Source organism: Chiloscyllium plagiosum, unplaced genomic scaffold, assembly GCF_037043375.1.
Source record: "Chiloscyllium plagiosum isolate Xiang-an unplaced genomic scaffold, Cpla_swu_hap1 HiC_scaffold_22, whole genome shotgun sequence".
Taxonomy (NCBI): Eukaryota; Metazoa; Chordata; class Chondrichthyes; order Orectolobiformes; family Hemiscylliidae; genus Chiloscyllium; species Chiloscyllium plagiosum.
The window spans coordinates 57,625,377-57,639,216 of record NW_028270160.1 but is presented as its reverse complement, the minus strand read 5'-3'; the positions used below and the strand labels follow the sequence as shown (position 1 = coordinate 57,639,216).

At 41.7% G+C, this 13,840-nt stretch overlaps 1 protein-coding gene across 2 annotated transcripts in view; it reads right to left on the bottom strand.

The window, feature by feature from the left end:
* cabcoco1 (ciliary associated calcium binding coiled-coil 1) overlaps positions 1-13,840 on the bottom strand; it is a 134,642-nt gene that overhangs the window by 100,552 nt on the left and 20,250 nt on the right. For both annotated transcript variants that reach the window (XM_043712316.2, XM_087999112.1), the window contains exon 2: positions 9,444-9,550. In XM_043712316.2, coding sequence (XP_043568251.2) covers positions 9,444-9,550 — 107 coding nt within the window. The remainder of the gene's footprint in view (positions 1-9,443; positions 9,551-13,840) is intronic.

The window sequence follows — 13,840 nt, the reverse complement described above, 5'->3', positions numbered from 1 at the left end:
CTATGACTCTATGACATTCCCCCATCTCATTTACTGCATCTGTTGCTCTCAATGTGATCTCCTCTACATCAGGGAGGCCAAACATCAACTTGCAGAGCAGTTCAGGGAACATCTCTAGTCCGCACACATCAACCAACTCCACCACCCTGTGGTCAACCACGTCAATTCCCCCACCCACTCCCCCATGGACATGCAAATTCTGGGCCTCCTCCATCGCTAAATCAGAGCCACCCGCCAAATGGAGGAACAACACGTCATATTCTGCTTCAGGACCCTACAACCACACGGCATCAACACTAATTTCACCTGTTTCCAAATCTTCCCAGCCCCCACCACTTCATTCAGATCCAACCTTCTAATTCAGCACCACCCTCTTTAACTGTCTTATCTGGCCATCTTCTTCCCATCTATCCGCTCTACCCTCCCCACTAACCTATCACAATTACCTCCTATCTGCATCCACCTATTGGCATCCCACCTACCTTTCCCTCCAGTCCCAGCCCCTTTTTATCAAACAGAGTGTTCTAATAATAATTTTAAATAACTGACACGCAAACATTTCCTCATACTTACAAACAGCTATTTCACATTGTCCTGTATTGTGTTCTGACTTGCAGTCAAATCAACTTGCAAATGTACTCAACAATGGGGAGTATCGCAACCTGGGGATTGTCTGCCTTTTATTTTTTCTAATCAACATTTTCTTTAATGCTATTAGATACCTCTGGAGCAGGTGGGACTTGAATCCAGGCTTCCTGGTTCAAAGGCAGGGCTACTATTACTGCAGCACAAGAGCTCTTTTGTTTTTTCATATGATTTAACTGCACCTTACACTTGGACATGTTGTTCCAAAGAAATGAATAAATTAAGGAAACAAAAAAAAATATTTTGGGAGGAATTCTGTAATTTGAAGGACTAATTTGAGACATATAACTCTCCAACCTAAGCCCTCTCATCAGGGTGCCTTGAATTAATGACAACTTGGATACAACGTTGAGTCGAGGGGAACTTTTGAAAATTAAAAATCATCAAACATTACCCCACCTACCTTCTTGATTTGAGTGCTGGTAGTTGGTAAATGTGCATTAAATAAAGATAATAAGTTCCTGCTGTCAAGTTCAGATTCCTGCTGAGATTTCTGGATTTTCCACCCCTCCTCCCCACCTACAATCATAACTCTGAAAAATATTCACTTATTATCTTTTTCGATACATTTTCTATGGACTTTGTAAAAAACAGTGGAAATGATGAAAAGAAACAACTGGCAAATAATGCTTTCAGAAACTCTCAAGTCAATTAAACTGATGTTCTGGTGTATAACTTTCTTAAACATCTTGAAATCACATAGTGCTAAATAACATTGTGACATCATGGGATTTGGCAGTGTGCAGATGACACAATTCCAAATATAGGCTCAAATGTTCTTTTTTTTTAGAATCACAATTTCAACACAAAGAGACTGTATTCCTTACTGTCCCAGATTTCAAATGAATCCCTTACTACCGTTTTAAGCATTCATCTCTTGCCTCTGAAATGTTGTGAATGAATTGGTTTCAAGATCCTTGCAGTAACATATTTTGTATTTTAATAATCTTTAGTATGGAAAACTTCTACCTCTTGCTTGATGCTTCCAATAGTACTGTGGACACAAAACCCCTTATACATTAATTAAAGGAAATAATCTTTCATTACTTACCCTTCCATAATTCTTTGTGCTTTTATTTGCTATCCCTTAACCTTTCATCAGTAAATGCAGCCTTATCCCAAGTAGAAAATAGTGCTACCTGTGTGTAAAACCATTGTCCCAACAATAACATAACCGGCTGGAATAATGTCAAGTTAGTGAACATGGAAAAAATATACTGATCGATGAATATCTGGTGATATAAGAACACTCTTTGGATTACTTTCTGAAGTCCAATTTCAAAATTGCGCAATTAGGACAGTCTCTTTCTCTCTCTCTTGCTTTCATGTGGTGGCCTTGTCATTGAAAGGTTGCTGATCAGAGGCAGATCCTAAAAGTCACCACAGCAAGTACATTGATTAATTCCACAGTATTGGCATCATTAAGGGGGTGTAACACCCTCCCAATCTGGCAGTACGTCGCAGTCTCTCGGCTTTGCATGGCCTCAGCATGGACTCCTTGTTTCAAGATGATTTTAGAGAAATCTCCCAGCCTCATGAACCTTGAAGTGAAGCCTGGTGCAGAATGAAGGCTAGGTGCAAGCGTGGTTTGGGTTGGAAGATTGTTGTTCTGAAGTTTTATTTCGGCTATGTTGGACGTTTTACTTCTCTATTTTCAAAGATGTTCTTTTATTTCAAAAATATACTTACTAATATATATGGATAGTCACAAATGCAATTCAGTTCTGTACAGTAGAATACCAAGGAAATAAACAAACATCAGAGTTTGACTCTATCTTAATGAACCAAAAGCATCTCTTATACATACAAGACTATACTTATGCATTTGAGGCATCAGGAAGGTCCAATAACTAAACAGACCTCTACTTAACTTCAGCACAATTACTTCAGACAATGGTCTTTCCTCAATGCACCTTGGCGGCAGCTGTCCCAAGCTTTCCCTTAGCAGATAGTCCTGGACCTTGGAATGAGCCAGTTTGCCACACTTGGTTGAGTCAACTCCTTGTTTTGGAAGACCAACAAGTTTCATGCAGACCAAACAGCATCTTTCTTCGAGTTGATGGTCCTCCAGGCACAGTCAATGTAGCTGTAACTAAGCACCTTTGTACCTAAGATGGCACTGTAAGTAGCGACTTATATACTTTTCACTGAACTCATTTGAGTACATGTGACAATAAAACTAGTTCAATTCAATTCACACTCTAACTATCTGGACGAACTAGAATCTAGGTTTAGGGTACAAGTTATGTTTTAAATGTTGGTAAATGACTTGTTACCACATTGATAACCAAAATAGCTGAATATACTCATTTGTTCAAGCCCACTTGGTTGCTCCTACTTTGGTAACTCTACAGACAATGTCATTCTTTCTACATTTTCTAGTTTAATTCATCATGTTCCTTTTGCTATCTATCACCCTTACAGGCAAACAAACAGGTACAGTCATAGAGGCATAGAAATGTACAGCACAGAAACAAACCCTTCAGTCCAACCCGTCCATGCAGACCAGATAACTCAACCCAATCTAGTCCCACCTGCCAGCACTCGGCCTATATCCCTCCAAACCCTTCCTATTCATATACCCATCCAGATGCCTTTTAAATGTTGCAATTGTACTAGCCTCCACCACTTCCTCCAACAGCTCATTCCATACACGAACTACCCTCTGCGTGAAAACGTTGCACCTTAGGTCTCTTTTAGATCTTTCCCCTCTCACCCTAAACCTATGCCCTTGAGTTCCGGACTCCCCGACCTCAGGGAAAAGACCTTGTCTATTTATCCTATCCATGCCCCTCATGACTGTGTAAACCTTTAGAAGGTCACCCCTTGGCCTCTGACGCTCCAGGGAAAACAGCCCCAGCCTGTTCAGCCTCTCCCTATAGCTCAAATCCTCCAATCCTGGCAACATCCTTGTAAATCTTTTCTGAACCCTTTCAAGTTTCACAACATCTTTCTGATAGGAAGGAGACGAGAATTGCACACAATATTCCAACAGTGGCCTAACCAATGTCCTGTATAGCTGCAACATGACCTCCCAACTCCTGTACTCAATACTCTGACTGATAAAGGAAGGCAAACCAAACGCCTTCTTCACTATCCTATCCAACTGCGGTTCCACTTTCAAGGAGCTATGAACCTGCATTCCAAGATCTCTGTTCAGCAACACTCCTTAGGACCTTACCTTTAAGTGTTTAGGTGCTGCTAAGATTTGCTTTCCCAAAATGCAGCATATCGCATTTATCTGAATTAAACTCCATCTGCCACTTCTCAGCCCATTGGCCCATCTGATCAAGATCCCGATGTAATCTGAGCTAGCCTTCGCTGTCCAGTACACCTCCAATTTTGGTGTCTTCTGCAAACTTACTAACTAAACCTCTTATACTCACATCCAAATCATTTATATAAAAGACACGAAGAAATGGACCCAGCACCGATCCTTGTGGCACTCCACTGGTCACAGGGCTCCAGTCTGAAAAACAACCCTCCACCACCACCCTCTGTCTCCTACCTTTGAGCCAGTTCTGTACACAAATGGCTAGTTCTCCCTTTAATCCGTGAGATCTAACCTTGCTAACCAGTCTCCCATGGGGATCCTTGTCGAACAGAAGTCCATATAGATCACATCTAATGCTCTGCTCTCAGCAATCCTCTTTGTTACTTCTTCAAAAAACTCAATCAAGTTTGTGAGACATGATTTCCCACGCACAAAGCCATGTTAACTATCCCTAACCAGTCCTTGCCTTTCCAAATACATGTACATCCTGTCCCTCAGGATTCCCTCCAACAACTTGCCCACTACCGGCGTCAGGCTCACTGGTCTATAATTCCCTGGCTTGTCCTTACCACCTTTCTTAAAATGGCACTACGTTAGCCATGTTATCACCTCCAATCTTCACGCACCTCACCTGTGATTAGATTTCAGTAAGAGGCCCAGCAATGGGTTCCCTAGCTTCCTACAGAGTTCTAGGGTACACGTGGTCAGGTCCTGGGGATTTATCCACCTTTATGCGTTTCAAGACATCCAGCACTTCCTACTCTGTAATATGGACATTTTTCAAGATGTTGCTATCTATAGAGCTGAAAATGTGTTGCTGGGAGAAAGTGAGGACTGCAGATGCTGGAGATCAGAGCTGAAAATGTGTTGCTGGAAAAGCGCAGCAGGTCAGGCAGCATCCAAGGAGCAGGAGAATTGACGTTTTGGGCATGAGCCCTTCTTCAGGAATGAGGAAAGTGTGCCCATGAAGCTAAGATAAAAGGTGCTCAAGGGCAGAAGAGCGGGAAGTGGAAGAGATGTGGTGGAGAGCGTCGTCGATCACGTCTGGGGGGAAATTGCGGTCTTTGAAGAAGGAGGCCATCTGGGTTGTATGGTATTCCTTTGTCTCCGCCGCATCTGCTCCCAGGAGGACCAGTACCAATACCATACAACCCAGATGGCCTCCTTCTTCAAAGACCGCAATTTCCCCCCAGACGTGATCGACGATGCTCTCCACTGCATCTCCTCCACTTCCCGCTCCTCCGCCCTTTAGCCCTGCCCCTCCAATCGCCACCAGGACAGAACCCCACTGGTCCTCACCTACCACCCCACCAACCTCCATATACATCGTATCATCCGTCGTCATTTCCGCCACCTCCAAACGGACCCCACCACCAGAGATATATTTCACTCCCCTCCCCTATCGGCGTTCCGAAAAGACCACTCCCTCCGTGACTCCCTCGTCAGGTCCACACCCCCCACCAACCCAACCTCCACTCCTGGCACCTTCCCCTGCAACCGCAAGAAAGGCAAAACTTGCGCCCACACCACCCCCCTTACTTCCCTCAAGCCCCCAATGGATCCTTCCATATCCGCCACAAATTCACCTGCACCTCCACACACATCATTTACTGCATCCGATGTGGCCTCCTCTATATTGGGGAGACAGGCCGCCTACTTGCAGAACGTTTCAGAGAACACCTCTGGCACACCCGGACCAACCAACCCAACCACCCCGTGGCTCAACACTTCAACCCCCCTCCCACTCCACCAAGGACATGCAGGTCCTTGGACTCCTCCATCGCCAAACCATAACAACACGACGGCTGGAGGAAGAGTGCCTCATCTTCCGCCTAGGAACCCTCCAACCACAAGGGATGAACTCAGATTTCTCCAGTTTCCTCATTTCCCCTCCCCCCACCTTGTCTCAGTCCCAACCCTCAAACTCAGCACCACCTTCCTAACCTGCAATCTTCTTCCTGACCTCTCCGCCCCACCCCCACTCCGGCCTATCACCCTTACCTTAACCTCCTTCCACCTATCGCATTTCCAACGCCCCTCCCCCAAGTCCCTCCTCCCTACCTTTTATTTTAGCCTGCTGAAGAAGGGCTCATGCCCGAAATATCGATTCTCCTGCTCCTTGGATGCTGCCTATCCTGCTGCGCTTTTCCAGCAACACATTTTCAGCTCTGATCTCCAGCATCTGCAGTCCTCACTTTCTCCATCTATTTCCCTACATCCTATATCTTCCATGTCCTTTTCCACAGTAAATACTGATGCAAAATACTTGTTTAGTATCTCCCCCATCTCCTGCGGCTCCACACAAAGGCCCGCCTTGCTGATCTTTGAGGGGCCCTATTCTCTCCCTAGTTACTCTTTTGTCCTTAATGTATTTGTAAAAACCTTTTGGATTATCCTTAACTCTATTTGCCAAAGATATCTCATGTTCCCGTTTTGCCCTCCTGAATTCCCTCCTAAGTATATTCCTACTGCCTTTATACTCTTCTAAGGATTCACTCGATCTATCCTGTCTGTACCTGACATATGCTTCCTTCTTTTTCTTAACCAAATCCTCAATTTCTTTAGTAATTTCTTTTGTCATACCTACCAGCCTTCCCTTTCACCCTAACAGGAATATACTTTCTCTGGACTCTCATTATCTCATTTCTGAAGACTTCTCATTTTCCAGCCGTCCCTTTACCTGCGAACATTTGCCCCCAGTCAGCTTTTGAAAGTTCTTGTCTAATATCGTCAAATATTGATCTTTCTCCAATTTAGAACTTCACCTTTTAGATCTGGTCTTTCATTTTCCATCGTTATTTTAAATTTAATAGAAATATGGTCGCTGGCCCCAAAATGCTCCCCTAATGACACCTCAGTCACCTGCTCTGCCTTATTTCCCAAGAGTCAGTCAAGTTTTGCACCTTCTCTAGTAGGTACATCCACATACTAAATCAGAAACTTTTCTTGTACACACTTAACAAATTCCTCTCCATCTAAACCCTTAACATTATGGCAGTCCCAGTTTATGTTTGGAAAGTTAAAATTCCCTACCATATTATTCTTACAGATAACTGAGATCTCCTAATAAATTTATTTCTCAATTTCCCTCTGACTATTAGGAGGTCTATAATACAATCCCAATAAGGTGATCATCCTTTTCTTATTTCTCAGTTCCACACAAATAACGTCCCTGGATATATTTCTGGGAATATCTTCCCTGAGTATAGCTGTAATGCTATCCCTTATCAAAAACGCTATTCCCCTTCCTCTCTTGCCTCCCTTTCTATTCTTCCTGGAGCATTTGTATCCTGGAACATTAAGCTGCCAGTCCTGTCCATCCCTGAGCCACATTTCAGTAATTGCTGTGATATCCCAGTCCCATGTTCATAACCGTGCCCTGAGTTCATCTGCCTTCCCTGTTAAGCACCTTGCATTGAAATGAATGCAGTTTAATTTATCAGTCCTACCTTGTTCCCTGCTTTGTCCTTGCATGCCCTGACTGTTTGATTCACTTCTGTTCTCAACTGTACCAGTCTCAGATTGATCTCTTTCCTCACTATCTCCCTGGGTCCCACCCCCCACCCCAAATTACTAGTTTCAATCCTCCTCAGCAGCTCTAGCATATCTCCCTGCCAGTAGATTAGTCACCTTCCAATACACATGCACTCCGTCCTTCTCGTACAGGTCACTTTTACCCCAAGAGAGATTCCAATGATCCAAAGATATGAATCCTTCTCCCATATACCAGCTCCTCAGCCACACATTCATCTGCTCTATCCTCCTATTCCGGCCCTCACTAGCTTATAGCACTGGGAGTAATCCAAATATTGCTACTCTCGAGGATCTCCTTTTTAAGTTCCTGCCTAACTCTCTGTAATCTCCCTTCAGAATCTCAACTTTTTCCCTTCCTATGTCATTGGTTCCAATGTGTACAATGACATCCTACTGGTCCCTCTCCCCATTGAGAACATTCTGCACCCTCTCTGAGACATCCTTAATCCTGGCACCAGGGAAGCAACACAAATTCTGATTTTTCACTGCTGGCCACAGAAACATTTGTCTGGACCTTGGACTTGAGAGTGCCCTCACACACTTGAACTCTTAGAACCTGACGTATCCTCATTGAATTAGAGCCAATCTCAATACCAGAAACGTTCCCCTGAGAATCCATCACCTCCTAGATTTTTCAAAACAGCATACTTGTTTGAAATGGGGATGGCCACAGAAGACATCTGCATTAACTGCTTACCTCTCTTACCTTTCTTGATGTTAACCCATCTATCTTTTTCCCCTTCCTATAACTGCCATCCATCACATCCCCTTGTTCTTGTAAATTTCTCATTGCCTCTAATTGTCTCTCCAACCAATCCATTCAATCGTATAGGATTTGCAACCAACGGCATTTATTACAGATATAATCCTCAATAACCATAAACTCTCCATAAATTCCCGCATCCGATAAGAAGAGCATATCGCTCTACTAAGGGCCATTTTTGCTCCTTCACAATCTACAGACCCAGAAAATAGCACCATCTTATTCCTCTACAAAAACACTGCTCCAGGTTAAATTAATAGTTATGGCTTATATTTTAAGTTTAAACAAAAGGCATATATCAATAAAACATATAATCAAGAAAGAACTCACTCTACTCACTACTGCAGACTTACTGTAAGGACATGCTTAAATATTCACTTATCTGCTTCTGTGCTGTGACCTCTCCCAAACAGGTTCCTCCAAGATTAGCTCTGAATATCACTGTTTGTTAATTTTCCCAGATGCACTCCGATGTCCAGCAGTGCATGAATTCAAACAGCAAAGGCAGTAACTGTTCAGGTTCACTGCTCTGTCAGTTTCTTTCTCTCTCTCTCTCTCTCTCTCTCTCTCTTCTGCACTGACCTCACCATGTGCTTCCTTTGTCTGTTCCTCTCCCTTTTAAAACTGCTGCTGTTTTGACTTTTTATTTCTCCAACGTTCCAAAACAATGCAACAGCATATAAAACAGTAATTGCTGCACCTGGAATTCGAGGAAATCACCTCCAACACCTAAAATACCTCAAAAAAGGACCAGCTGTTCCAGCCAAAAACTTTTCCTGTCCTCCATCTTGGATTACCCAGAATCCCTGTGTGTAGCTCCTTCACTTTATTTAATACTTTGTCCATGGCTCAGGTAGTAATCCAAACTTAAGATGTTGGAGATTTTGCTTTGAAGGAGAATTATTCCTCAGTCATGTACCCATATTATACATTGAGAGACATGGACTCACTAACACTTTACACTATTGTTATAAAGTGAGAACTGTCCTAACAACAACTATAATTTAGTGCTGTAAAATGATGGAGAAGGACTCCACTTATTATTACATGGTCGTTAGATGGTTGTAAGATGCAAAACAGAATGGATAACAATATTGGGAATTAAACATTATCTTGGATCTTTAAAAGCAATTTACTTTTGAAAAACATTCACTAATTCGATGCACTTTTGCATCAAAGTCCAGTCGGACAGTTTCCAAATTGACCATTAACATATTTATTACTTACTTTTGGACTCCATCCACTGTTAGTTGGATCAGATCAGAGATTTGTTCAGAGGAAATAAATTTCCAGGCCAGTGTGTTTTTTCTTTGCACCCCAGGCACTTTTTCATCCTGTTAATAAACATACAATCAACCATAATCATTTATTATAATGTTGATTTACCTATGTCAAAATCAAAGGCAATGAATTCTCAGTCCATGTCAGATATCTCCTTTATGAAGATACAAAATTAGAGTAGAAGTACGCTATTCGGCTTCTCAAGCCTCCTTTACCATTCAGTAAGATTGTGGCTGATTTGTTTGTGCTCCAAATTTCAATTCAGCTTGCCTTTAATAACTTTTGATTTCCTCGCCTAACTCGAAACTGTCTAGCTCTGACTGAAAAAAATTCAATGACTCCATTTCATTGCCTTCTCGGACAAAGAGTTTCAAAGTTGCACAATTCTGACAGAAATAAACTTTTCCTCATCCCTGTTCTTCAAGAGTGAACCCTAATTTTAAAACAAAGCTCTTAGTTCTGGATTCATCCATAAGAACTAATATACTTTCCACATCAACCTGCTCAAAACCATACAGGATCTTACATCTACATTCAGGTCACCTCTTCCTTTTCTAAACACCATTGATAACAAACCCAGCTCAATCTATCCTCATCGACAACCCATTCACTGGAGGTATCAGTCTGATCCTTTTCTGTAATGAAGGATAGAATTCGCAGTCGTCTTGATTACATGCTGAACCTGCACACTCACACTTTGTGACTCATTCACCTCCTCCACCATCGATGCTCAGCAGCAACATTATATACCATCTGCAGGATGCACTTCAAAATTACCAAAATTCCTTAGACTGCCATGATCACGACTATCTCGAAGGACATTGGAACAATACCACCTGCAAGTTCCTCTCCAAGCCACTCACCATCCAGTCTTGGAAATATATCACCATTCCTTCAGTGTCACTTGGACAAAATATTGGAACACCCTCCACAATGAGATTGTGGGTCTACCTACAGCATACAAAAATGCAGTGGTTCTTCAGGCTTTTAGATGGGCAATAAATGCTGGCCCAGCCAGCAATGCCCATATTCTATGAGTTCTTTTTAATACACTTGAGCACTCAAATCTCTCTGCACCCTGGAATTCAGCAGGTGTTCTCTGATTTAGTAATACTCTGTTTTTAATTTTCTTTCTAACATACTCAAACTTCCCATTTTCCCACATTATCCTCCACCTGCTAGATCTTTGCCTTTTCACTCAACCTATCTATATCAGTCTGCAAACTCCTTATGTGCTCCTCACAACATACTGTCAGACCCATCTTTATATCAACAGAAAATTTAACTACCACTGTCCCCTCATCTAAGTCATTGACATAAATTATAAAAAGTTGAGGTCCCAGCACAGGCTACACAACCTGCCAAAAAGGCCAAAATCCTTTTTTTCTGTAAGCTAGCAAGCCAGCCAGCCAGTCAGCCAATCTTCCATCCATGCTGGTTACCAATACATCATGAGGCATTTATTTTCCACAAAATGACACGTTATCAAATATCTTCCAGAAATCCAAGTACTGTAATCTGCTAGCTCTCCTTTATCATGTTACTCCTTCAAAGAACTCTAACAAATGATTAAATATGACCCTTCTTTTACAAAACAATGCTGAATCTTTCCAATTGAGTTTTTTTTTAAGATTACAGTTATATTCTTCGGGCTTGTGGCGCAGGAGTTTCTACTTCTTAGCCAAAAGGTCTGAGTTCAAGTTCCACCTGCCCTTGATTGTGTCGAACACGTCTGCATAGGATGATTAAAATAACTATGTCACCGTCTTTGGCTTCAATCGGCCCCACTCCACCTCCAACTACCTACTTCTTATATGCCAGTAGAAAATGTGATGGTGCTCTAATGGAACATTACCAATGAGCCATAAGGCTTGGGTTTGTCTCACTTGCTTCAGCGGTGTGTAGAAAATATATCTGAACAGGTGAAATAAAAATCTCTATAATTGTAATCTCTTTCAGGGTTGATTCTGATACTTTCCCCACAATAGATATCAAGCTAATTGACCTACAACTTTCTGCTTTCTGCCTCCCAACTCTTGAAACTTCTGCCTCCCAACTTTCCAAAATCAAGACATTTTGATTGCCTCATTAGTCATTTGCAAAATTGGTGATTTTGTCAATTGATACTGGATGAAACTTAAAATGTTATTTTTACTCAGATGGCCCTATGAGCCTTGGCCAGTCATTTTAGATAAATCAATCTAAATATACACCCATCAATCTGTCTTTCCCATTACTTCCCTTAGAAAATACTAAAGCTGCTAAAATTCTTGCGTGACACAGCAGCCTGAAAATTTAATGAATTTATTCTTATCAGAGTATCCATACCTTTTACAATTCCTGTTATGACTGGCAAATTTATGAAATGCAACAATCACATTTCCACTGTAGTAATCACCAGCACTTTAGATGCAATGATAAATGTGTGTTTATTGTATTAATAATTCAAGCTTGTGATTTATGAAAGGCAGAGTTACTGGATGAGACTTTTGGAGAACTGACTTAGTAAAACAAAGTTAAAAATCACTCAACATCAGAGTATAGTCCAACAGGTTTAATTGAAGGCACTAGCTTTCAGAGCGCTATTAATCCTTTGCCGTAACCTCTGCTCGGTTTCCCCAATGTACCATGCCTCAGGGCATCCTTGCCTGCAGCGTATGAGATAGACAACGCTGGCTGAGTCGCATGAGTAATTGTCACGTATATGGTGGGAGGTGTCCCCATGCGTAATGGTGGTATCCATGTCCACACTCTGACATGTCTTGCAGCGCCTACCGTGACAGGGTTGTATGGAGTTGTCCTGAAAACTGGGCAGTTTGCTACGAGCAATGATCTGTTTGAGGTTTGGAGGTTGTTTAAAGGCGAGCAGTGGAGGTTTGGGGAAGGTCTTGGCGAGATGCTCGTGCTCATTGATAATGTGTTGCAGGCCGCAAAGAACATAGCGTAGTTTTTCGGCTCCTGGGAAGTACTGGACAATGAAGGGTACCCTGTCGGTTGCAGCACATGCACTATACAGACACACAGACATACCTACACACACACAGACTCCTTTACACTCACATATACACTCTCTCACACACACACACACATTTACGTTTGTGGGGTGAATTTGTACTTGCAGAGTTACATTGTACTTTGCTCAAAAACTGCATGAATCCATGTAAGACTCTGTTAACTCATGTTTTAAATTAGAATCAGTCTAAACATTATGGCACAAACAGCAGCACGGAGGGGGTGAACAGCTTCAACACATTATCTGGGCTGACACCAATTGTTAAGGTTAACCTGAGAATGTAACTTCTAAAAAAAGTTTTGTGATTTACATATGAAAGAAGTGAAACTAACATGGTCATTCTAACAGATGAAAGACTCAACAAACAATCAAGGTATGTTCCAATGTATAATTTCAGTTACATCACACTGTAAACTTTTGTTATAAATTCTGCGTCTTACAACTGTGTACTCCACAACCACCTGATGAAGGAGCAGTGCTCCGAAAGCTCGTGCTTCCAATTAAACCTGTTGGACTATAACCTGGTGTTGTGTGATCTTTAACTTTGTACACCCCAGTCCAACACCATCATCTCCAAATCATTAGTAAAACAAAATTTTAAGGAATTTAAATAGCAGAGAATGATTTAGTGTGTATGTCCAAAGTTTATGAATTTTAAAAAATATCATTGAGAGCACAATCAATATCCACCAAGCTAAAATGTGACAACTGTCAAGTAAAAATGAACACTCACTTTACTGCAGAGATTGAAAATTCAGGTCAACACATTTCAACAATATTTTCCAGTGTGGAAAATTAAGCTGTATAATCTTGCTAACAATATTAGCCATACACACACACTGAAAAATCACAATGGGATAACTGGCCAGAGTTACTCAATTCCCATCTGGATCACAGTGGTGAGGAGTTTTTTTGTATCACAGAAATATACAAAACACATTTATATTTCAATATTACTTAGATGATTTCCATATTATTTGTAAAAACCTAGACACCGGAGTCCAGATAAATATTAAAGAAATATTTAAAAATGTAACACTTAGGGAATAAATTAAGTCAAATAAATTGAGTTGAAATATCATGAGGATTATGTGCAAAATGTGCAAGGATGAAAGTTAGCAGTGGTGAAACCATGTGTTGAACATTAAGGAGGGGAGGAGAAATAAAAAGAAGACGGTGGAGAAGTGAGAAGTGGGGGAGAAACTGGGATATAGTGAGGAGGGGAGTGGGAAGAAATGATGGGAAAGGATGTTGCTCAATAGGGGAAAGGAACTAAAAAAAAGGGAGGGAGGACTAGTGCCTGCACTTCAGTGACTCTATGACTATTTAC